The sequence below is a fragment of the Gopherus flavomarginatus genome, chromosome 7, assembly GCF_025201925.1.
Source record: "Gopherus flavomarginatus isolate rGopFla2 chromosome 7, rGopFla2.mat.asm, whole genome shotgun sequence".
NCBI lineage: Eukaryota > Metazoa > Chordata > Testudines > Testudinidae > Gopherus > Gopherus flavomarginatus.
In genome coordinates this window covers 18,342,337-18,368,207 of record NC_066623.1, presented here as the reverse complement: position 1 = coordinate 18,368,207, position 25,871 = coordinate 18,342,337, and the positions used below count along the sequence as shown (strand labels likewise).

General features: G+C 41.0%; 2 protein-coding genes across 7 annotated transcripts in view; one reads left to right on the top strand and one right to left on the bottom strand.

Moving 5' to 3' along the window:
* Positions 1-2,989: 2,989 nt before the first annotated feature.
* On the top strand, positions 2,990-4,596 carry GPR151 (G protein-coupled receptor 151). Its single transcript, XM_050962757.1, has one exon. The coding sequence runs from the start codon at positions 3,043-3,045 to the stop codon at positions 4,264-4,266; it is 1,224 nt and encodes a 407-aa protein (XP_050818714.1). The 5' UTR covers positions 2,990-3,042; the 3' UTR covers positions 4,267-4,596.
* A 3,638-nt stretch (positions 4,597-8,234) lies between these two features.
* The window catches only part of TCERG1 (transcription elongation regulator 1), a 49,633-nt gene continuing 31,996 nt past the window's right edge, over positions 8,235-25,871 (bottom strand). For 5 of the 6 annotated variants that reach the window (XM_050962562.1, XM_050962563.1, XM_050962564.1 and 2 more), the window contains 9 exons: positions 25,286-25,375; positions 23,967-24,085; positions 21,630-21,780; positions 16,780-16,944; positions 15,338-15,520; positions 14,521-14,700; positions 11,041-11,124; positions 10,663-10,763; positions 8,235-9,414 (listed from right to left, as the gene is read on the bottom strand). In XM_050962562.1, coding sequence (XP_050818519.1) covers positions 9,213-9,414; positions 10,663-10,763; positions 11,041-11,124; positions 14,521-14,700; positions 15,338-15,520; positions 16,780-16,944; positions 21,630-21,780; positions 23,967-24,085; positions 25,286-25,375 — 1,275 coding nt within the window. In that variant the 3' untranslated portion in view covers positions 8,235-9,212. Of the gene's footprint in view, positions 9,415-9,610; positions 9,706-10,662; positions 10,764-11,040; positions 11,125-14,520; positions 14,701-15,337; positions 15,521-16,779; positions 16,945-21,629; positions 21,781-23,966; positions 24,086-25,285; positions 25,376-25,871 lie in introns of all 6 variants that reach the window. The other variant, XM_050962567.1, reaches the window with a different exon arrangement.

The following is a 25,871-nucleotide window of genomic DNA, read 5'->3' as shown; positions in this document are numbered from 1 at the left end:
ACAACCAGCTTCTGATGTAGGCAAGTATTCTACCCAAGCAGGAATATCATTAGAACAGAGAATGCAGTTCAATTTGCTAGATACAATATATAAAACCTTAAATAGTCTAAGACAAGGGTTCTCAAACTGGGGGTCATGAAGTTATTATGTGGAGGGGGTCACAAGATATACCTATCCTATCTCATAGAGCTGGAAGGGACCCCAAAAGGTCATGGAGTCCAGCACCCTGCCTTCACTAGCAGGACCAAGTACTGATTTTTGCCCCACATCCCTAAGCGGGCCCCTCAAGAATTGAACTTGCAGCCCTAGAGTTAGCAAGCTAATACACAAACCGCTGATCTATCCCTATTGGTATTTATCCCCCAGCCTGCTTTCCCTTGAGCAGTTATAATGGTGTTAACTCTATTAAAAAGTGTTTTTAACTCATAAAGGGGGGGATCACACTCAGAGGCTTGCTATGTGAAAGGGATTACCAGTACAAAAGTTTGAGAATCACTAAACATGGCTGTGTTAGAATTTGCCTCTTAGTGATGCCCTATTGGTACAGTTGGGATGTTGTCAGTGTTTAGGGCTGACCAACTCATGGGGACTTGCTAAAACAAGTAAAAGTATCATGACTATGAAATTTACTCCTACTCATGGGCCGTCAGAGCTCAGGTTAGGCAACCTCGGGGCATAATTCGGGGCATACCTTTGCAGGGAGATTTTTCTCCTGTTTACTGGTGCTGCAGTCAGGAGAACTACATTGGCAGCTGAAGAGTGGCAGCAATTGCCTCTGCCCACTGATGACAGTGTATGTGTGTTTATTGCTTTACATTTTTTTACAGTGCCCATGTCCACAGCCCTGGAAAAATAAACTGGGCAGAAAAACTAATGTGTTACATAAAATTAGGTGCACTATCAATGTGCTAATAAAATGGATGGCTTCAACTGCTTGGTCAATGCCAGAGGTTAGGGAGCCATTTCTCAGTACCTTAAATAATTGTCTCTAACTAGAGCACACAGTGACGAGGCTAATATCAATATAGAGCTACGTTACCCAGAAGCTGATTGAAGAGCTAGCAATGGCTGAGCCACTAAATAATAGCAACCGAACTAGCACCTTGACACTAATCTTTCGAAAGGGTGATTTTTTAAAAAGTGAGAGCTTGGAAGAGTGAGGGACAATGCCAGTCATAAGGACCCTACATTCAAAAGTAAGGAGGTTAAAATTCTTACACTCAGCCTGGAGGCTACTCAAGCAACCCTAATAGAGTCACATGAACAAGAGGTTACCACCCAGTCCTTCAGTAAATGGAATTCCTAGTGAAGCCAATGGAAAGAAACATAAACTATGACATTTAAAAGAGAAGATGGAAATGGAGCAGGGAGGTGGAATCTGAAGAGCAAAGAGTGAAGCACCCACAAACAAAGAAGATATTATCTAAGTATAGCAGTAGCAGGAAGCCTGTGAGAGAACCGGCAGGTCTGTTGGACTAGTAAGGAGTAAAGGAAGTAATTAAGGAGGATAAGGCTATTGTACTGAAACTACATTACCTCAGCTGCATCTGATGTAAACATTATTTTATAATCATATTGGGCTGTAGTCTGTGCCACTGAACTCAAGAGGAGCATGCTGGGGCCCAAACAGCTGCTCAGTTACCTGTGAGAGAGACTAAGCTGATCAACAGTCTGCAAGGTAAACCAAACTGTAAATAATAACAGACTAATCAATCAGCATCTAACAAGGACAAGCAGGGGAGTGTCAATAGCATCCCTGTTTTGGGGCCTGGTGAATGTGCTTTTTCAGATTGCATGACAGGTAATAATGTCTAGCTAGAATTTATTGACTCAGACCAATAGGTGGAAATGAAATGGAGTTGGTTTGCTAAAAGCATTGAGACACTTCCCTGTGCAAGTATAGCCACTTTCTTAGCTCTAGCCTGCTTCTTGCTTGCATATATACCTGCCCCTGGAAATTTCCACTACATGCATCTGATGCAGTGGGTATTCTGGCACAAAAGCTCATGCTCCAATAGGTCTGTTAGTCTATAAATTGCCACAGGACTCTTTGCTGCTTTTACAGCTCCAGACTAACAGGGCTACCCCTCTGATACCAGCCACTTTGTCATGCTTCATAGCAATGTACCTTAGACAGCGTCCTTCTCGGAGCTGTACAGCCAAGGCTAAATTCGAGTCAGTTCGCTACACAGGTCACTGCTGGAGATTACGGGGAGGATCGCGCCGCAAGCTGGAACCGGGCAGTGTAAACGCGGAGCGCTTGTTACACTAGCTGAGCAACCGACTCCTGTCCCAGCCCCTCTCCGCCTCACCCGCTGCCTCGGGAACTGTAGCGCGCAGACGGCCCCCAGCGAGGCTCAAACGGACCCCGGCTGCCCGCACCCTGGAGCACGTCAACTAGCCGGACGGCGCCGCTCGGCGGCGGCACCACGGCGGACTCAGTTTCCCGATGCGCGACATTGGCCCCGCGCGGCTTGTGTTAGCGAACTGCTGGTCACACACAGCCTGAGGCGGGGGGGGGGGAGGGGGAGGGCTTAGCCGGCCTGCAGGCGAGGGGCCGCTGCAAGGCGACAACGCTCCGCTCCTTTCTAGCCCGTCCCCCCGCGGCTGCAGCGAGCCTGGCCGGGGGCTGAGTTCAAACGTCCTCTGGGGCCAGGTCTGTGGGGGGAACGTGGGGCTGCCAGGCTGAGCTGCGGGCTCCCTCCGCGCCCGCTCTGCCAGCCGAGGGGCACAGCCAGCGGCCGCCCGCCGAGGGGCTCCATGGCAGCCCGGTTCCCGCCTTCTGGGGCGGGGCGGCGCTTCGGGGCTGCCTGGCGGGGGTCCAGGCGCTGCCGAGCCGCGGCCAATGCGCTCCCGCCGGGGCGTGTCAGTCCCAGCCGCGGCAGGTATATAGCGCTGGGCCCGGCCCGCCGGCTTCGGCTTCCTTCTCGCGCTTGCTGGGTCAGTTCAGGCGGGGGCGATCCGGGCAGCAGGGGTGCGAGCCCGCTTGGCGCCCGGCGTGACTCCCGCGGGAGAAGCTCCCGGCCCCCCGGCTGCAGCACCATGAACAGCTCCCTGGCTCCGCAGGTGCATTTCGCGGGCGGCTCTCAGCCCCACGACTCGCGGGAGTGGAAGGCGGTGATCCCCGCTTTGCTGGGCGTCATCTGCCTGGCGGGCTTGGCGGGGAACGCGTGTGTCATCGGCATCCTGCTCTACAACGCCAGGCGAGGGAAACCCTCCCTGATCCACTCCCTGATCCTCAACCTCAGCTCGGCGGATCTGCTCCTCCTGCTCTTCGCTGCGCCCCTGCGGGCAGCCGCTTACTCCCGCGGCGCCTGGACCCTGGGCTGGTTCGTCTGCAAAACCTCCGACGGGTTCCTCCACACGTGCATGGCCGCCAAGAGCCTGACGACCGCCGTGGTGGCCAAGGCTTGCTTCATGTACGCCAGCAACCCGGCCAAGCAAGTGAGTATTGAGACCCGCACGATCTGCGCCATGCTGCTGGCCACGTGGCTGGTGGCCCTGGTGAGCTCCCTGCCGCTCTGGCTCTTCAGCGCCCTTCGGGAGCTCGCGGCGGGCTCGCCCGCGTGCCTCGTGGCCGTGCCAGCCCCCGCCCGGGAGTTCATGGCTGCCTTTGTCAAGCTCTACCCCCTGCTCGTGTTCTGCGCGCCCCTGCTCTGCGCCTTCCTTTATTTCTGGCGCGCTTATGGCAGGTGCCAGCGCAGGGGGACCAAGACCCAGAACCTGAGGAACCAGATCAGATCCAGGCGCCTTACAATCATGCTGCTGAGCGTCACTGTCACCTTGGCCGTGATGTGGCTGCCGGAATGGATATCCTGGCTGTGGGTTTGGCACCTAAAGCCAGCAGGTCCTTCTCCCCCTGAAGGCTTCCTGGCTCTGACCCAAGCCCTTATGTTCACCATCTCTTCAGCCAACCCTCTCATCTTCCTGGTGATGTCTGAGGAATTCAGAGAGGGCTTTAAGGGCTTGTGGAAAAGGCTGACCCTGAAAAAGTCTCTCCCTGCCATAGACAACCAGGAAATCCCAGCTGCTAACTCTGAGGTTCTCCCTGATTCGGTCCCTTCTCCAGAGCCAGTGATTGCTGAGCAAGAGAGAGAACTCCCAGCTGCCCCTCAGGCCTTAGAAAGCCCGGAAAAGAAGGAGATGCCCGTCTTTCCAGATGTAGAGCAATTCTGGCATGACCGAGAAGCAGCCCCTGATGCTCAAGACAATGACCCTATTCCTTGGGAGCATGAAGAGCAAGAGACAGCAGGCTGTAATCAATAAGGTGGTCGGAGATTAGAAAACTACACAAGTTTTAACCAGAGGAAGGGTCTTGTCAGTATAGTTTTGTTACTTACCAGTGTGCTTAAGCGGATCCTGAAAACATGCAAATAATGTTACTTTGATGAAATTCTTACCATTGCCTGTGCTCATTAAATGTTTGGTTTCCTAATCTGTTACAATATTCATACTTGCAGTATTATTGTAGCCCTGTTGGTCCCTGGATATTGCAGACTTGAAGAGCTCTGTAAACGCCAAAGCTTGGCTCTTTCACCAACAGAAGTTGGTCCTGTAAAAAGTATCACCTCACCCACAATATTGGGGTGTGTGTATGTGTGTATATCAGGGCAATGCATTTATAGTTCAAATCCTGACTCAAAGATTTTGGTAGAGTGTCTTCTCTGAAATATTTGTTTAGCACTTCAGTAGCCAAACTACAGTTTTTTTTAAAAGGTGTTTTGAGACACACTGAATTCAGAGACCAGAAATAAGGAGAACTGACACAAACCTAACGAAGTAGTTCTTCTTAACAAGCAAGGACAAACTGGTGAGCTGAATTTCAGCATCTGTCTAAACGTCAGAAAGGTAAAACATTAGTATTTACAGAATACATACAGTGCAGATTATTTCCCTTTTTGAATTTTCTGGGTTAAGTGCTGCAATGACTTCTGTGGAATTTAGTATAGTTGCATGGAGTGACAATGCAGAATTTGACTACTGCAGCTGAAATATTTTCAGAAATATTTTTTGAGACAACTTCAAACATGCACTGAGGTCTGAAAAGGTAGGTGAGGTTTGCTAACAGGCCAGAGCTGTCTTTCAGAACCAAAAAAATAATCCCTTCTTTCTGAATGTGCATTATAGAGATCAAGGTATATTTAAGCACCTTGTTTTAAGCTAGACATGATTTCTCCCTTCCTCAATGAAAATGTTTCATGCCCATTTTGTAAAGCACTTATTGACAACTCTTATGCTTTGTCAGTTTGTTTTCAACTGTGAATAAATAAAAAGTGAAGTTGGTTTGCCTTTCTTAGATACAAAAATCATTATCTTCAGCCCCCTGAAAATTCAAAGAAGACATTTCTTCTAGTTAAGTAGCAGTGAAGGGACTGTTTTATAAAGCTGTACTGATATGGTCAGCAAGACAGTAAAATTCAAGAGGAATTAATAGAATAGCCTTGTATCTTAACAGGGTGATTGGTTCCTATGTGTACATTACAAAATGTAGAGTTGGGAGAATTTCTCACTATTGCTAAATACTACCCTCAGACCTCTCCAGCTGTAGTGAATTTAGCCATTAGTCCTGCCTTGTGAATTACCCCAAGTATTTGGAAATAGGAGCTATCCTACTCATTGGAGCAGCCCAGACTCTCTCAGCACCAGACCATGCCCATTATGTATCACAGACAAGAGCAAACCTTAACATGACTGCGGTTGTATAGCTTAAAGAGAAAGATAAGGGGTAACTTCATTACAGTCTATAAATACCTACATGGGGAACAAATATTTAATAAATTTTCAATCTAGCAGACAATAGTAGAACACAATCCAATGGCTGGAAGTTGAAGATAGACAAATTCAAACTGGAAATAAGGTGTAAGCTTTCAACTGTGAGAATAATTAAACATTGGCACAATTTAACCAAGGGTCCTGGTGAATTATCCATCACTGACCATTTTTAAGGGTATGTCTATACTACCTGCCAGATTGGCAGGTAGCAATCAATCTATTGGAGATTGATTTATTACGTGTAGACAGGATAAATTGATCCCTGATTGCTCTCCCATTGACTGCTGAACTGCAGCTCAGTGAGAGGCAGAAGCAAAGTTGACGGGGGAGCAACAGCCATCGATCCAGTGCCGCGAGGACTTAAAGTGAGTCTTAAGTCGATCTAAGATACGTCAACTTCAGCTATGCTATTCTCGTAGCTGAAGCTGCATATCTTAGATTGATTCCCCCCAGTGTAGACCAGGCCTTACCTGGATGTTTCTTTACAAGATCTGATCTGGGAATTTGGGGAAGTTCTGTGGCCTGTGCTATACAGGTCAGACTAGATGATCTGATCTTGTCTTGCCTTAGAATCTCTGAATTCGAGACAAATGTTGTCAGGCAGTTTGAGCTCCATCCTTATTTTTCTGATTAACTTTCCAGTGAGTTTAAGTATCAAGACTGCAGCAATGGTTGACAGCGTTTCATCTGTGCAAGGGTAGGTCACAACTGTTCCAATACACTAGTTATCCTAGCTGTGTACTTCCAGTTTAGACTACTTTACCACTTCCACACTGGGGCTACACTTGAAGTCCACTCAAATTTCAGCTAGCGCATAATCTGGCAGACCTGCTTTCTTACTAGCTTCACACATGGAATATAAGGCACCATTATGCCCACGCAGGCATGGGCTTTCAGTTGGATTGAGTGCAATTCAAGGTACTGATCTATAAAGTCTGTCATGATTTGGATACCTGGCATCTCAGGGTATGTCTACACAGCAAAGAAAAATCTACAGCTGGCCCATGCCAGCTGATTCAGGCTTGTGCCACAGGGCTATTTTGTTGCTGTGTAGAAATCTGTGCTTGGGCTGGAACCCAGCCTCTGGAAGCTGGGGTTGGAATAGTCCAAGAGCCCAGTCTCCAGCCTGGGCCCAGAAGTCTACATGGCAATGGAATAGCTCTGCAGCCCAAGTCGGCTGGCATGGTCCAGCAATGGTTTTTTCTTTGCTGTGTTGACATACCCTGAGAGGCTGCCTCACTCCCCATGCTTCATTCTGGCAGATCTTACATTCACATACCACTAAATTCCACATCTGCATGGGAGTAGACTAGAAGCAGGTCATTCTTAGAGAGCCCTTAACCCTGGGACAGGCACTGTCCCTACCCAGTCCAATAGAGCTAGAGATGTCAATCATCAGCACATGATACATTGCTCATTTAGTGAGATGTTAGAGGGGACGGGAAGGCCCAGATGGTTTTGTCCAGACATGCCGGTTTAGACACCCAATACAGAGATTTTACAGGGGTGGGGTGGACTATTAGCACTGTGCTTACGGTTGTAGCTTGATGTCAAATTTTACAAGATCTTACCTATGACCCACTATAGTTTGTGTGTCTTGAGGAGCTGGGGAGAATGTGTCACTTTATGCTTTTGATTTTTAGGTTTTATTCCTAGTGCATTTATAGAAAAACTGATTAATGTTTACTTCTTAAACACATTTTTGCAGTGTTAATTTGGGCAAAATTTTCTTAGATCTGGCTGTGATCTAAATTCCACGAACTCAAGAGACTCCAGATCATGTCAGCTTGTGTGAGAGAAAAGTGCCTAAGATGGTAGGGCCTATTAGTACTACTGTAAAATACATGTTAATATGTAAGAGGAGAATTTTCACCTTTATCTAAACTTCATGGGTAATACAACTCTTAAACTACAGAAAGCTGAGATCATATTCTAGTGAACAAGACCCCCTAGCTAGCAAGCAGTTAGCCACTTGATTTTTTGGGACCTGAAGCACGAGCAGTCTCACGTAACAGCAGTCCAACAAAAATTCATGACAAATTGATTAATCTCATTCCAAAAAAATTTTTGTGGAGAAAGGAAGGATGATCCAAATGGAAGAGAGCTGTGTCATATGAGAAAGGTAGTACTCCCCTTCCCCCCCACCACACACAGACACAGATTAAGTACTGAAGGAATACTCGCTCTCTTTCAACATCTCAAGTACAATGAACACTAAAAGGATCGAGGGACTAAGCAAACATATACAAATTTTGAGATTTTTGCTTTCTTTCAAATTCTGTATTGTATTTGCACATGAATATGATGTTCTAGTATCAAAATTACATTTGTCTATGTGATTTATCACTAACTCATTTTGTCTCACTAGGCAAATGGTCTGTTTCAGGATAGCTAGTATTAGTTTGGATTTTTTGTTGTTTAAGAGACATTTGAGATTTAACAAACTTATTAAGCATGTTCAATCCATATATAAAAAGGGTTGGTTTATTGTAGTTCAAATACATAAACTAAACAATCCCAACATTTCAAAATTAAACTTTAGAAACACAAGTTTAACATTCATAACAGGAGTATAGTTTACAAGAATTACCCAGAAGGGAAATTCATGGTCTAATCCAGAAGTCAGTAAAGATCACTTTATGGTAAATAAAAATATGTTTATACAACCGTCCTGTTCTGGGAACCATTGTTATTTACTGTGTTTCCAATTTTGAGCAAAAAATCATCAGACAAATCTTCACTTGGGCAAAAGAAACCTGATTTTGCCTGTACTTCAAAGTGGGTGGGGAGAGGGGGGAGAAATAAAGCAGACTCGTGAACAAATTCAGAATGGTGTTTAATTTGGTCTCTGTGGGCCTAATTCTTTACTCACATCACTGTCACTCTATAGACTTAATTCTGATTCACAAGGCAAATAGAGAATCAGACCCTTTGTTTTCAGATTTAAGATTTTTTTTTTTTTTTTTTTACTGTTGCCTTCAGCACCCAATAGTTTAACTTGAGACAGTGTTTTGTCTGTTAAAACAGCTGAACTTGGGTAACCATTAGGAGGAAATTTGTGGTACTTGTGTAGTTAGTTCAAACCACAAATGTCAATCAATCATTTTTAAGACCTGCATATATAACACTGCTGAAAAGAATGCCTCCAAATATCACTGACATCCACACCTCATATACAGATATTCCATTGTTCTGAGATCTAAAATTACTAGACACAGGCTGCATGGTTGGGATTTTTGTCAGTCATGCCACACAAAGAAAAGCATAAATATCTTAAGTGTTCTCTTTGCTCAGAGACCATTTTACGTTCACAAATGCTGCTGCTTCTGCTCCTCAGGTTGTTTTCAATAGGTTCACGGTAATGTAGATGTAAAAACCGGACAGATGGCTCATGCAAGCTTTTGAATTAACAGACACCCCATTGTGAGAATATTTTATAATTATTTTGTTGTTCGTCTTGTAGGCTCTGAAGCTGTGGGAGGTGGAGGGGGACCGCGACGGTCCAGGTCATCTACATAGGATACAATGAGCTTGCGCCTCTCCTCTGGCACACAGTCAAGTACCAGATAACGCTTGTCATTCTGTAAAATCTTTTCTACATCTTTCAGGTGCTGGTCGGATTCTTGGATCAACTTTTTGGATCTGAAATGAAGTATAACAGTTACCATCTGGGCAGCTGTCTGGGAGCCTACATAAAATGCATTGGGAATCTTAGTCCAGTTACTGGTGGTAGATGTCCAAATTACAAAAAACTACCCGCACCATTAGAACCTCTCTTGACAGTGTCAGTAGATAGGTCAAGCGCTGAAAGGGCATAGAGACTGAGCTATCCTCTCACCTATACAGATGCCCCATCAGGTCAGGGGTGAGGCACATTGGCAGGAATGCGTGTGTAAAAAATCTTGCACTGCCACTGCCTGTGCTGTATCTGTTCTGTGGATAAACAGAAGACTTCAGTCTTAATGGCCGCCAGAACCATTTATCAGCATTAAATGAACCACAAAAATGTAAAAATAAGAAAAAAATAATCACAATTGAAATTAAGCACTCAAGAAGCAGCAAACTATTAAAACATGGACGTTAAACTCCCAGTTGCAGCCCAGTTTGATTGATGCATCAATCTGGCTACCGCATCCATTTCAGACTGCAATTCAGCCCACTGAGAACAGCAGCAACTGAAATAGAGCTCCAATACTTTACACACAGCACTGGCTGCAAAGGGAAACAAGAAACTGATTAGGATCTAATAAAACTAGTCAGCACCCTTCTACCTCGAGCTCTTTTGCTTCTGGAATGAGAATCTGCCTAGGACAGTAACATTTTGCAGTAGGCTCCAGACCAGACTAACTTCAACAATTAACTTACTTGTAAAGCTAATACTCAAAGCCCACTGAAGTCAATGGGAGATTTGTTTTTATTTTAATGGGGGTAGGGTTTCACCCTCTGTCTTGTCTCCAAACTCCCACTAACATCACTGGAAGTTTAACTGGATATTAAGCAGAGTATTCAGCCCTAATTTTTAGGCCTGAACCAAGGATCCTAATTAAACGGTAATTTGGCTTCACTACAGAATGAGCTGAATCGCTTGACAATGTATTCAAAATACCCAAAACAGTGCTCTCCAGCAAAACAAAAATCCAAAAAGCCCCTGCTATAGAACAGTTGCCAACACTTGATAGTAATCAGTGCAGAAGCCAACATACAGTGATGGACCTCTCACTACTATGCAACTTCACAGGCAGCCTAGTAATCTTCAATTTTTGCACTAAAGCTCCTCAGACACTGGTCTATAAATGTTAAATGGGAGGAGAAAGTGAAATTCAGTTAATCAACACACTTAAGGTACAGTAAAGAAAAGTCTTTGCTCTTCTAAGACACTATGACACACACCTGTACGTTATAAATTTGGTCTCTTTCAATAGTGTCCTGAAGTCAGCTTTGGCAGTAATGTATTTGTCTCTGATGTACTCTTCAAACTCCCTTTGTTTTTTCTGCATGAAGAAAAAGAGCAATACCATAGAAAATGTGACAGTAGATTATAAAGTACTTCATATTAATTTATAGTGTGTAAGAAATTTTATTATAATTAGTTTAAAGATCACTACAGAAAAGTGTTTTTAATTAAGATTTTTAAAAAAGCAAATATCTGATTAACACAGTGATTAGTTATATTCACGTGAAAGGGAATCCATTTCAACAAGCATTCACTCGCTTTTGCTTTGGATATCGCGGGAAGGCTAGCAGCAATGAAGCAAGACTATTTCTTACCCTGTCACTGGAAGAGAACTTAATGCACCTGGGATCTTCTTTAATGATTTTTTTCACTTCTTTCCACGTTGATGTTAAAGTAATCTTTCAAAAGAGGCAAAAACAGTTCAATATTGCAAATTATATTTAGAGTCTAAGCATACAGTACATATGATCACTTTCCCGAGAGCCCTGAAATCCTCAAGCATAAGGGGGCAAATTAAGGACATAGTAACAATTTTCCTTTTTCAACTCTTGTTTTCTGTGAACTGGTGGATTTTAAGAGAAAAGTCCTCACAAAATTATGACAGTTTCTTATAGTTTAAATTCAAACAGTTCTTCCTAATGCATATTTGAATAATTTCAACAGCATGTTTGTATGCGTAAAAACAGCTATGTATAGAAGCCCCAGCTCAAAGTGAGATATTAATCATTTTAATTTCAGTCTGCCATATGAAAAGTGATTAGAATATTAGATACTCCTCTAACCAATATTTAATAAGACTGCGTCCAAAGACTTGAAGAAAGTTATGATGAAGCCAGAATGAGATAAACGGGAGGCAGGAAGTCACAAAACAACAAAGAAAGAAAGGAGAGAGAGGTTTAAATAATATCGGTACAGAACTGAAAGTTAAGAATGAATTTTGCAGTTAAAATAAAAAAGACAAGGTGAAGGATAGTATCCCGGAGGCCTGCCCACTGCTATTCATTAAGACAAGTTATTGGGTAGGTAGGAACAAAGACAGAAGATTAAAATGCCCAAGATACTAAGGAACTGTGTGATACTAGAAGGTGTCAAATAATGCAACACTAAAGAATGTGGAAAAGCCAATGGAAAATTAATGACGATCACTGACTACAAAGACGAAACCAGGTTCAAGCGTGTGAAAAGCCTGAATGTGAAAATGGACCACAACATTCAAGGTGGTTACTGTGGTATAACTGGTTAGGTGAGAAAAAGATTAGTCTTTCCAGCATTCCCTTTTTTAGGGAAGTAAGGAAAGTTGGTGCGGGAGAAAAAGCCTAGGGAAGAATTATTATTGAGAACTTTAACTACAGAAGGTAAAGCTAGAGGATGCAAGTCAGTCATAGAGTTTAAGGCCACAAGGGACCACTAGATCATCTAGTCTGACCTCTAATACATTGTGACTGACCAGTGCACAAGGACCTCGCAATAGCAAAGAAATAATTAAATGAGATATTATCCAGATAATCCTGGCATGGATCCTGTATCCACACACTGCAGAAGAAAGCAAAACCCCCTCAAGGTCACTGCTAGTGTGACCTGGGAGGAAATTCCTTCCCAAACCCACACATGATGACCAGTTAGACCCTGAGCACGTGAGCAAGAACCAACCAGCCAAGCACCTGACAGACAGAATACTTGGTGCCACCTCAGAGCCCTGGCCCATCCTGTCCAATATTCCCATCTCCAGCTGTGATCATTCCTGCTGCTTCAACGAAAGGAGATAAAAAACCCCTCCCAGAACACACTGGGGGACAAAAAATCCCTTCGGACCCTTGCCAGTGGCCAGCTGAAACCCTGAAACATGAGCTTTGGAAACATACCAATGTATCATCACAAGCAACCCTGTTATACAACTGCACTCATAAATTTGTCCAGCTCTCTCAAAACTTATTACTGTATATACTCACTCATAAGCCAAATTTTTTTTTGTAGCAAAAAAGGGAAGCAGCAGAGAAAAGGGTCGGCTTATGAACAGGTATAGAGAGGGAGAGGTGGGACACAGCCCCTCCCCCCAACGGAGGGAGCAAGGAGAGGCAGCACAGCCAGAATGGTGGAGGCAGGGCCAGAGTGTCTCTGCTTCTGGCCATGCTGCTCTCTCCCCAGCCTCCGAAGCAGCTGCAGCTCCGGGGCTGCCAGGCTGCAGCCGTGCCGCTCGGCACCACCCCCTAGAGCAGGCTGTGGCCACACCACCCGGTCCGCCAGAGCGCACTGCAGCCGTGCAATCCAGCCCATCCCACTGGAACATGCTGCGGTCATGCCGCCTGGTCTGGCGCATTGGCTTATAAACAACACAACTTATGATCGGGTATATACGGTAAGTTGTTTGTCCCTACCACTCCTAGTGGGAGGCTGTTCCAGAACCTCACCATTTGGATTGTCAAAAACCTTTTAATTTCCAGCCTGAATTTGTTCACAGCCAGTTTATATCCATTTGTTCTTGTGTCAACATTGTCCTTTAGCTTTAACAGCTCTTCACTCTCCTTGGTATTTATCCTCTGTATTTACAGAGAACAATCATATCCCCCCTCAGCCTTCTTTTTGCATGACTAAATAAGCCAAGTTCTGCCAATTTCCTCAGATAGGCCCTCCATTCCCTTGATCATCCTAGCAGCTCTTCTCTGCACCTGTTCTAGTTGAAATTAATCTTTCTTGAACATGGGTGACCAAATAAGGTCTGACCAGGGCCTCGTATAATGGCATTAATACTTTGCTATCTTCAAATGCCTGGCCCAATACACCCTAGGATCGCATTTGCCTTTTTCGAAGCCACATCATATTTGTGTCTCATAGTCTGCGATCGACCCACACACCACGTCTCTCCTCCTCTGTTGCTTCCAAATAATCAGCCCCCAGCTTGTAGTAGAAACTCTTATTAGACCTTGCACTTTGTACTACTGAATTTCATCCCATTTGTCACTCTAGTTTTCAAAGTCATCCAGATTTTCCTGTATAATATTCCGGCCCTCCTCTGTGTCGGCAACTGACTCCCAACTTTGTATCATCGGCAAGTTTCATTAGCACTCCTACTTCCTGTACCAAGGTCATTAATAAAAATATTGAATAAAACCAGTCCCAAGACTGATCCTTGAGGAACTCCACTGGAATTTTCCCTCCAATCTGATCATTCACCTTACAGCACAATTCGTTGCTGCCGCCTTCTCCTTTTAGCCAAATTCCTTATTCATCTTACAATACTTGTACTGATCTGCATCTTCCCTAATTTAACTAATCATTTCCCATAAGGTACCATGCCAAATGCTTTACTGAAGTCCATGTATATCAGATCAGATGCGCTTCCCTTATCTACAAAATCAGTTATTCTCTCAGAAGAAGGAAATCTAGTTAGGCTGGTATGCTGTACCTTTTGTAAGCCAATATTGCATTACATCCCAGTTATCATTTAACTCTATAAATTTAATTACTCTTCTCTTCACAATTTGCTCTAAAACCTTGTTTACTATGGAGGTCAGACTAACAGGCCTGTAATTGCCCAGATTCCTTTCTTTCCTCTTTAAAATACACTATTCTCCAGTATTATGGTTCCCCCCCCATGTATTTATTACAAATTCTTGCTACTTGACTAGCAATCTCATGGTGCCCCTGATTTGAGGGCATTAAGCTCTTATCAGAGAGAAGCACCATATCAGATAGAAACGCTTTGAAGTTTTTCTTCCACCTCATAAGTGGTCATTTCCATTTCTAGACACTTGTTTTCATCAGCTGTACTGGGCATTCATGCACAAGTCTATTACCGCTGAAGTTTCATCCAGAAGTTGCCTAAAATGCTCCCTCTTCTTTTTGGTAAGTGCTTCAATGTGTTCATTAAAAAGCTTCTCTTTCTCTTCTCTTTCTAGCAGAGAGCCCGATTCCCACCGATGATCTTTTCGGAGCGTCCTCCGAGTATCGGACCATGACACATCTGAAGATCTCACCTGATACAAAAATTTACATTTTACAAAAACTATGTTCTTTCTCTGTTTTATTATCAGACAATGCTTCAAACGCTTAGCTTATACTTCATCATCAACTTTTATCTGAATTAAAACTGCATTTGGTAAGAGGGGTAAGAGAGAATGACAGCTTTCATGCAGTTAGCTACTGTCAAATGCCAACCTCATGCTGCAGAGTCTCACTGTGCATCAGTTCAGATGGAGATAGATATATCCTATCTGGACTGCTCTGCCATTCTGGGGGCATGAGCTGGGCAGACAAACGAGGTGAGGAGAATGTTCTTGAATCAATAAATCTCCATTTCCAAAATATGCATTAGAGTTTCTAGTACAAAGTATTTACAATTTTAATTGCCTTTTTTGGTAATATTCTAAGAATGCACTAGTTGGATGAAACCTCAAGCACCAACTGTAAGGCTGAAGCATTTTTCCCAGAAAGACAAAAATCCTGAAAAAATAAATTATCACGGAAACAGAAGTTTAACCACTACAAGTGCTAATGTGCTGCTGTGTAATCAGGGAACTTATTTCTTTATTAGCGTAACAACTAGATGAACTGTTCTGGCAAAGATAAAGTCCTACAGTAATCAAATGAGAGAGAGAAATGTTCAAGCCTCACCATATCAGATAGAAGCGCTTTGAAATTCTGGATAGCCTCTTCTCGTTTGTGCTGTTCACGTTCTCTATCGATTTCCTTGGTCTGCTCAGAACGAGCTTTCTGAACCTCCCTTTCTCGTTCACGCAAACTTGCCTCAATGCGAGCCTGCCTTTCCAACTCCTTTTCTTTTTCGGAGTCTAAATTCTGAATCAGAAGCAAGAGCATAATATTTCCCCATTAACAACATATAAAGAGGTAGCATCTTTCATATTTTGATTAGCAAGTCAAACAATTTAAAGGTTTAACAGTTAATGGAAACAAGAGGATGAGTATCATTAAACAGATTGTCATTTATGAAATAGGTAAAAATGAAATACACCACTTCTGAACTACCAAGGTCTGTCTGCACTTAGGGCATTTTTGAGAGAATTCCTTCTGTTGCTAACACTGACTTACTGGCAATGTTAGCAATGTTGAGAGGCATAGTGTAGACAGGGTGCTGGCTGGCAACACTAAAAGCTATTCTTGCTAAAGATTTTATCTTGTGAACTTAAAGTGGAGGAAAAGCTCAACAGCAGTATTAAAAATGCTGTGCTTTAAAATGTCAAAGACAATTCAACCATTTACAGCCTTAAAGAGACATGCCTCAACCCATCCCACGGAGGAGAAATCAAACCTCAAAATGATTGTCTGAATGATGAGGCTATTCAGTTCAAGTATGACAGATAAATCTTGTGTCCATCCCACCTATTTGGGACAGATGTTCCCCTCCTCCATTCAAGCACATGAAAGCAAAGGAGCTGAATTGTATACTGCTTTTGAGCCCCCAGAAATATCTTGTAAAAATAAATATTCAAAACTAATACAACTGAAAGAGAGGGGAAAATGATGTTGTCTGATGGACTGTGCACTGGACTGCTGTGACATCCTGAACAAGTCACTTCACCTTTTTGCTCTTTATGTAAAATGGAGATAATCCTTCCTTTATAAAGTGTTTTGAGATCTATGGATTAAAACCTCTATATAATAACTAAGTGCTATTAAGTGACCATTGCAGGTTTGGATCTTCACTGGATGGGAGTTGGGGAAGGAAACAGATCAGAGAGCAGCCACTCTACGAAGCATGCTCCCCCCTGTAGCGACAAACTCAACTGCAAACTGCTGTGGAAATTACTGCTAGTTAGACTATTTTTAACTTCTCATTCATGGCATTAGCTCCTTGAAGAGGCAGGTAGGAACATGAAATAGAAGTGGAAGAAGCGATGGAGGCACTGCGTATGAGCCAACTGGAGTTCAGCTGAAAGAAAACCACATGAAAGAAGGAAACCTCTGCTGGTCTGGTTGCATTCCATGTGTATCACTACAAAAGTGACAGCATTACAAGTCTCTCAAATTGCTTAAATATATTAACAGTGTAGATAACAGTGAAAGTAGTATGCAGCACCTAACTATTACACACATACCTTAGCTATTTTTTCAATGTATTGTTTAAAAAGGTCTTCCCTCTGTGAAGAGCTATCCACTGCTTTGTAACGGGGGTCAGTCTCTACTTTGTCCTTCACTTTGCTCCAGCGAGACTGACTGTCCAAGTGGTGATTAGACAGTAGTTCAAAGAAGTCCATTTTAATCTATATTTTAGACAGAAGAAGAAAAAACAAACAATTAATGAGTAACAGGACTCCTGAATGTTTGCTAATAGAAAAAGAGGCAGACTTACCTCAACGAAGCGAACTATATGAATTTTACATACTAGAACATCAAAATCTCTAAAAGTATATTGAATTTTAGAGTTAATTATCTCTAAAATCCACTTCAGGTATAATTTTTGTGAAATATATTAAAACTGAAACACTAGGAAGACTATCAAAGTCTAAGATGAGCTGTATATCAAAGAAATATTCATCCACACACTTAGTTTTCTTGCTCTACTCTAATTTAAGCTTTCTCGTTGAGCTTTTAAAATATAATCCCTCCAACTTCTGTACTGCACAAACCAGTATTACAGGGCATCCATGACACAGAAGCTAGTTAGATTTTAAGCAGAGCCCTAATTAGGCAGCACAAATACCCATGGGTTCATGCCTCAAGAATACAGTGGATGGAGGTATATACTGAATCTGCGATTAACCAGCAAACAGTACAAAGACCTCCTGTTTAAGATCAATAATGGGATTTGTTACATTTCATTAAAACTTTTTTAACTGAACAAAGATATATAGAGCTTAAGTCTATAGTCTTAAGACAGATATATTCAAAAGTGGTGCCCAAATGCTGTAATTCAGCAGTTAAATTTAAAATATATTATTCAAGCATAAATAAATATTTGTAGCTACTTCTTTTAAAAAATGGAAATGGCATGTTACATATAATAAACCCCTCAACACTGTACATAGCTACAACATTATGGAGGACTAATAGAGCTGGTCCAATGCTAACTTTGGACCTCAGGACAGAAGAACCAAACTAGCGATACAACATTGCATCAGCAGTTGCAAGGGCAGCTACCATACAGTTAGTAAAGATTTTTATCCCTGGGGTGGATGTTCCTCCATGTCCCTTTTGGGATTTTAGGATTTTTTCTTTAATTCCAACCACTTCAAACTCTCAAGGCCCTGGCATTTAAGCCACCATCTTTCTCAATCAAGAGAACAAGCCATCCCTTGAGAGGCCAGTTGACATCACTTGTTGAAGGGCTAGAGCCCACTCAATAGCACAAAGCACTCTCTACCCAGGGTTAAGCATGCTGCCTTCACAGCACGACCAACCCCTGGTGGCACAGGAACAAGACCATAAGTAGTTCCTTTGCTGTAGCATAATACTAGTACCTAGCTAGGGCTGGCTTGGCTATATATTTTGCATTCCCCCAAAAGTCTCAGCTCCCACATACAGAGGTTAACAATGGGAGTTGAAGACTAATGTAAGGCTATCAAAGTGTGTGCCTTATCAGCTAACTGAAACCTTCTAGGTCTCTTAAAATGACATATATAGTTATTACCATATATTAGGGTAAAATGAAGATCAGAGCCAATATTCTGCAGGCTTCCCCACTAACGAACTTGGCTCTTGACAGTGTTTTTATTGCTTAAGTTTGTAAGAAACTTTATAGACTTTTCCTGTGCTGTCTCAAGACAGGAGACAAGTACAATAGAGATTAGGAAACAACTCCTTAATGTTACAGTGAATAAGTTTGTAACTCTTCACCCACAGCACTGTAACTCTACTTTAGGGTGTTGAACAAGATGCAAAGCAAAACCTTTTACTTATTTTATAAAATGCTGTATGTTGTTCCAGAATTGATCTTAAATAAAACATGCAAGCAGTATCAAGATACGAAGCTTTCTAAGCCATGAGCATTAGGAACTTACATTTAAAATGTAAAGCAAGGCGTTTTAAAATGTTACTACAGAAATCTATAAAAGTAAGGGTATCTTATTGGTCAAAGTGTAAACAGGAACACTCTTTTGTAATATGTATCTACACAGAGACAGAGACAGTATTTCTGCTTCCTTTTTACACTAGTCACTGGCTATTCATTAATCCATCCTGAGAACATGATGAGTGAGAGTCCACAATATGCAGTGGTTCCTCTTACATGGAGAAAGGAGACTAAAACACTGCACAACCAAAGCACAACTGCAAATAGTAATACACTGGCACTAGCTCCAGCTCAAGAATCAAAAGAACATTTTTCCGTGTTACTACAGAAACAGTTAGCTGTCGTCCCTCCTCTCCTTCTTTAAAGCCAGCATGATCTCACAACCTAATACTTTTTCTTAAGCCAGGAAGGAACAGACATGGTTTTAGCTGACTGTTACTTTACTACTGGCCTGTTTAGTAGTAAATGCGATCATGTAGCCAGTAGCTTTCTTCCTCAGAAAACGCAATGCCATTTTCAGTCTTAACACAGAGGACAGTATAAGACTGTTTCAGCACCCAAAAACATCCTTGGTTATATGCACATGGCACAAGGCAGTGCACTAAGACAGGCCGCCTCAAGTCAGTAGGTGGGGCAGGATGTTAACAAGCTATTAATTAAAACAATAACTTGACAAAATGTTGTCATCTTGCCTATGTAAGGGCTTAAAGTATTGCCAACTTAAGTGTCTTGAACTGAGAAAGAACAGAGTGCAATGCCTAAACTAGAGCAGAATGGCAGGTAGGAAGCTATTAATAAGGGTTAGAGGGAACAAAATTAATGCACTAACCTTATAATCTTGGCAAAGTGAGTATACATATAGCTGAGACTTCAGCTTAGATTGAGTTTGTTGGCCTTTTATGCTAGTTTTCTTGCAACGTCTATTTTGAGGAGAGGCCAGAGGAAGATAGGAAGTGTTCTGGGTCAGTATGACGACAACTTGCAGAAAAGCTTCCATGTTACCAGCCCATATTACACTTGATTCCTTGATTTCTTCACCATGAAAATTCACACACAGAGCCAAATCTCACTCACCTTACTCACTTGAATAGTACCTATGGAGTTCCACTTACTCATATGAGTAAAGGTGGGCAAGATTTGACTCATTACAGTGATAAAAAGGACTATATGACCATCTGAAAGAGAGGCTTCCATGGCACTGTTTAGTATAATAAATCTCAACTGAGGAAATCAAAACAATATTTCAAACTCTTACTTTAAAGATTTCTGTGAAGAGCTTACCTTCTTTATAGAAAATCTTTGGATTTTTAATACTGGCTGAGAAAGCTTCACTTTACAATTTAGCTGCCTTATTTTATTTTACATTTTTTTTTTAAAAGCAAACAAATATAAGGCTGAAAATACTGCAGGTGTATTTAGATTTTTTTTTTTTCAGTCAACAAATTCTGGGCACAACTCTCATCACTTCACAAGGAAAAAGCTAAAAAAATGTAAAGTACCGGAACTGCGGGAGGCTAAAGTCACCACACAGAGATACCAATTCTTTCCTCACTAGGGAATCCCATAATACTTTGCGTGTCAGTGATTGACAGCTGTCAGACTGAACTGATTGACAGGCCGCACAGCACATAACTGTAAAGTCTATCCACTTGTTATAAAACAGAATACATAAAATGGTTACAAAAGGCTTTTGGAGAAAGAACATTAGTTTCAAGTACAAAAAGAAATACAGTCTTTCTTCTTTTAACTTGTCTAATTCAGAATAATCATGCAATATTAAAACTAAAAGCATTTACATCTCTTTAAACTTTCAACTAGACTATTGCTATGGTGCAAAAACAGTGTTTTAAAATTCCACATTTGTGGTTCAAATATAGTATGTAAAAGTTTAGGTATAGTTTTCAATTAGATTTCATTCGTTTTCTCTGAAAGCATAATCATTTATTGAAAACATCAGCAATCGAATAAATGTAATTTAAAAGCCAATAATGCATTTAATTAGAAGAATCAAATTCTTGACTTTGGAAATATTTATCCAAAATTGCTATTTCAATTATTAAACTATTCCAATTCTTGTATGCCACAGCATTTTATCTTCTACAAGTGCTACTCTTTCACCACTGCTTCCTAATAAGTGGAATTTACAGTAGCTCTGTTTTACACAATAAATGTTGGAGATTTTAAATGTCAAAAATGATTAGGCTTCAGAGGTTATTTTTCATCATTCACACAACACACAGGGACATTTAGGAAAGTGGCTGCATATTCTGATAGTAACACTATTGATGCCACCTCCATAGCACTCTGTTTTCCCAGTGGTGAGCGCTTGCTCCTGAGTATTGACATCACAGCCAAATGACATTTGGAATTCATTAATCTTTAATAGTCGACCTTTAATTCTGATAAGCAGTAATTTATACTTAAGGTATGTTTACTGAAAGATTAGAAAGTCACTAAAGTGCTACCTTTTAGGTAGAAAAGAAGATAAAGCAGCTTTTTAAAATTTAAATGGACTAGTCTACAAAGAATTCTGAAATCTTATTGCCAACACTGAGAGAATGGCCAGTTCTAGATTTTCTACCCAAAGAGGACAAGCATCCTTTTCATCCTCCAGGATGTCACCTTTTTTTAAAAAAAGACAAGTATCATTCCAGTTAAAAACAGCATGATGTGGCTTGTGGGTTTATTTATTTATTTATTTTAAATATAATGAATTATCAGTGTATTTGCATTGCCTAGAAGTTGATATACCTGCAAAATTAGTAAGATTAATTTAAAAGGCCATAAAACAAGGAGTAGTCAAGTATTTGTATTTTAAAAGCTGTAAGGCTGGGGAATAAAAATCTCAGTGAAAGAACCCTGGAAACCAAGTACTGGCTTTGTCCCATCTCATTCAAGCCCCCACCACTCACGCCACTGGAACTAAAACCACCTTACCTTCTCACCTCTGGTCTTCGAATCTTCTTTCTCCTTCTTTCTTGCCGCTGTGACAAACTCGTTAAACAAGGCCTCTCGATCTTTCATCTTTTCAATTGCCTTGAATCTCGAGTCTTTAGCATGCTTGGCTGCAAATTCACTAAAAGTAGCTCTGTAACAAAATGGCAAGTGAACTGATTTGTTCGAGCTATCTTTGCTGTGAAGTAGGTTCAGCAGAAAAACCATCTCTTCTGCTAGATCACGTGCCAAAATACAATTAAAAAAACTCTCTTCTCACTATGCAGATAATTGATCAATAAACTACAGAGAGGAGTTGGGTTAAGAAGACACAAAGAAAAATATTGCTCAAGACTTATACTTAAATTATCCGTGCAAGTGTGCAGGTTTAGGGAAAAAAGATTACAATGCAACAAACGAAAATAAATTTACTTAATTCAACTGTCTAGAACACCTTAACTTCTTGGGATTAACACTGTAGTGCAGCCTATCCAGATATTTCATGGCTGTGCGATCTAAAATTTACATGCACTCACTTGCAGCCAAACTGTGCTAAGAGTGACACTGGGAAATTCAATATTTGGTGTTAGTAAATGTAGAACACTGGATAAATTAATTTTCCTGCAATGAACATTATATAGTTTAACCTTATGACATAAGGAGTTGGGATATTTTTAACACTGAGCAGGTGCAGTAGTGCAGGGCTTTCCACCCATTATCTGTGTAGCATTTTCTTTACAGTTCTCTCACCTCCAGGGCCAGATTCCAATCTCAGATGTGCAGTAAATATAGTACTGCCACTTACCTCGAAAAAAAACACTACTGTGCTTTTTCCAAGATCTGATGCAAATCTGGCCCCAAGAATACGTGAGACACTTATAATCATACGAATGTGTTCATCACAGCATGGAAATAATTAGACTTGGAAAATCCCACCTACTGTTGCTGTAGGGTAAATTAAAAAAAGAAGAAAATTTGATAGCTTGTTCAAAAAGATTAGAAAGTGAATGTACAGCTATACTGAAGAACACGAGCTGTATAAAAAAAGTGGAATACAAACTTGAGCATGTTAGACTGGGATAGATTTTTTTTTTTAAAGTAGTTGACACACATGGAAGTGCAGCAATGCCTTAGACAAACAACTGACACTACAAGATGAAGGATAGGCTAAAACAAAACATGAAGTCCCTCACCTGGAGATCATATTCTTCTCTCCCATTTTTATATTTTTTCTATGCGAAAACAGCTTTTGTCTTGGTATAAACAAACACTCACAGAGATAAGAGTTTTAGTTTTTCTTGGATTGCAAAGTACTAAAGTCAATCCTTCTGAAGGACATATTTAGCACACCCATTCATGTATTTTAAATACTCAAAATCTCACAGCTGCCAAAAATGTAATCTTCCTGACAATTTCCCTTACTGGATGTCTAAAGACACTGCTGATTGAGGATTGTTTTTACAGATGTGAAGTCAATTATGCTGGTTAGCCTAAAGCCTGCACATGCTGGCTTCCAGCACATTTCAGCGTATGTCGCTGAATCCATGAAGTTGAAGTGAATCAAATGAACCGTTGTTTAAACATAAAAGAATTCCTGTCTGATCCAGGTTAGAAGTGACACTGACATACATTTAATGTAAAATATAATCCTTATAAGCTATTAAGTGACATAAGGATGGCTATGAGTTGTTTGGGCGAGAACTATGAACATGAACAATTCAGGCATCTTGGAACCATAATCTTGAATATCTAGTATCCATGCTAAAAACACCAAAACACTTAGTGTGATAGATACCCCTGGATGGCATAGATTCACTGTGATTTTTATACTGCAGAATTAGTGTTTTCTGTAATACTGTGTAGGATATCTACACATCCACAAATACACGATATACACTTTTTCATTGAAGGTAAAAACAAAAACAAACAAACCCAAACACGTACACAGTGATTTTCTGTTATAAGGAAAACTTCTCACAGGCCAGTATGATCTGCAAAGGCTACAAGAGCTGCATGAGAACACTCACTGAAAAAAAAAAAATGAGCCCTTTCTCATCATCCAGCCATGTGCTGGGGATTTTTTCACATTCTGAACCAGTGAATTATAATATATCAAACATCAAAACCCCCAAATTCCAGCACTCTGTTGGTTAGGGAGCCTATAAACATGCAGAAGAAAATAATACATTTCAACAGGCCCAAGATTTTCCCAGAGTTCATTTCCCCCTTCTTTTACAGTTTTGAAAGGAGCAAAAGAGGGGTTAAATTACCCACTGAAAAATAAAGTGTATTTTGACCTGGCAAAAGCTTTCACATGTGAATGTGAAATAAGCCACCTACCTTGGATTAAACTTTGCTTCTTCCATCATTTTCTTGAAATCCTCCTTGGCCTGCATTATTTTGTTTTTCTTTTCCTTGCGCTCTTCTTCTGCTCTGGTCTTCACATACTGGTCAAATACCTAGAGAAATACCAATAAGACATAAGATGTCCAAATTTGGAGTCATATTATCCCCTATGAGGAAAAGGCAGATGGAGAAAGAAAACTTCATGTGTTTCAACTTGCAGAGTTTACCCAACTAGTCTGTGGAAGAGTATGCCTGCTTTGGCCTAGCAAACCTGCAAATCTGACCTCATATTAGTGAAGAAATCTCACACTCATGGGTGGTCTCTGTATGACCCCCTGGGGCCCGGGCCCAACATCTAATTCTCCAATTGCAGAACAATTCCAAATGAAGCCATTTTACCATACCTTCCCAGTTCTGCTAGTAGATGTACCCTGGCAGTACTCAAATATCCAAAATAACCAATACCATTTCCCTCTCATTCATTCTTATATATTTATACAAATACCCCATTATTTTGGAAGGAATTACTAATCCACCCTTGTTAGATACCTCTTTACAAGAGAACAGAACTTCTCCTTTCCCCAAACAACTGATACATTTTATAATCCTGAATACTTACACTAAGGGATTAATTACCATTATAACAGAGACCATCCATTTATGCAACACTCACATATTTGCATAGCAACAGTAATGTAGAGATTGGAATAGCTTCTGTAATACACTCAGAATCCATTCCCACTGCATGTATGGGAAGTGGTGTAATACAGTAGGATTTGTCCTCATATGAACATTTCCTCCCATAACTTGTTTGTTAACCTGAGACTTACTTGGAGGATTTAAATATAGTAATACAAAAATAAAGTTGAACCATTTCTGGGTAAAATGTTAAGAGAAAGGGGCTTATTCCTCTCCTAAGCTTTTCAATCTTTTTCACTTTTCTTCCTTCATCTGGGGAAAGGATTTCTGAACTGAGTCTGCCTTATAATAAAGCCTGTGCTTGAATTTTTCATTGCTCAGATTTTTAATGTGTTCATTATTCATTCTATTAATATTTTGGTGTGACAATGAAGATGCTCTCTGCTGCACCTGTTTTTTGGCAGCCTCCTGGATATCTATCTATCATTGCAGCATGAAATGAATCTTATCACCAGAGAAGTAACAGCTCCTGCTCTCTTTGTTGAAAATAAAGCATAAAACAAAAAAACAAAAAAAACCCATTTGCAATACAGGTCCCAAAAGGACTATACTTCCACTCAAAGATTATTTTTAATGATATGTATGTCTTGAAGTTAATTAACCTTTTCTATTACCTGTTTCCTTTCTTTAGGATTGAGAAGTAAGTACCGAGGATCGAAAACTATCTTGTGCAGCTCCTTCTCCCAGGTTGAAAAGGCAGAAACCTTTAAAAAGTAAAAAATAGACTGGATTTTGCCTGGTAATTAAGTTCCCCCAAAGATACAAAGGTTGTGTATTTTGCTTGAAATCTACAGGACATCTGTTAAAAAGAAGACATAACCAAAATCCATCCTGAAGTTTTCATCACTAATAGATGACAAGCGGTGGGAGGTTAGCATGGCAAATTTCCACACTAATTGGCTCTGAAAACTTCTACATAATTACACAGAAGTAACACACATCTAATTACTCATTAAAATAACCACTACTGCGTGGCATTTAAAAATCACTACATCAGAAGAGAACCTTCAAGCTTTGCATTTTGATTTCCCATGACTGCTCTGTTCCTTCACTAAAATGTTCTGAGTTTTTATATTAAAAGTTTCTCATACACAAATGGATCTTTGTATTGAAAAAATGCCTATCTGTAAGCTGATTTCAACTGAGTTTTTTTGGAATAACCCTAAAATGGCACTGCTGTGGATCAAAACAAAAGATGTA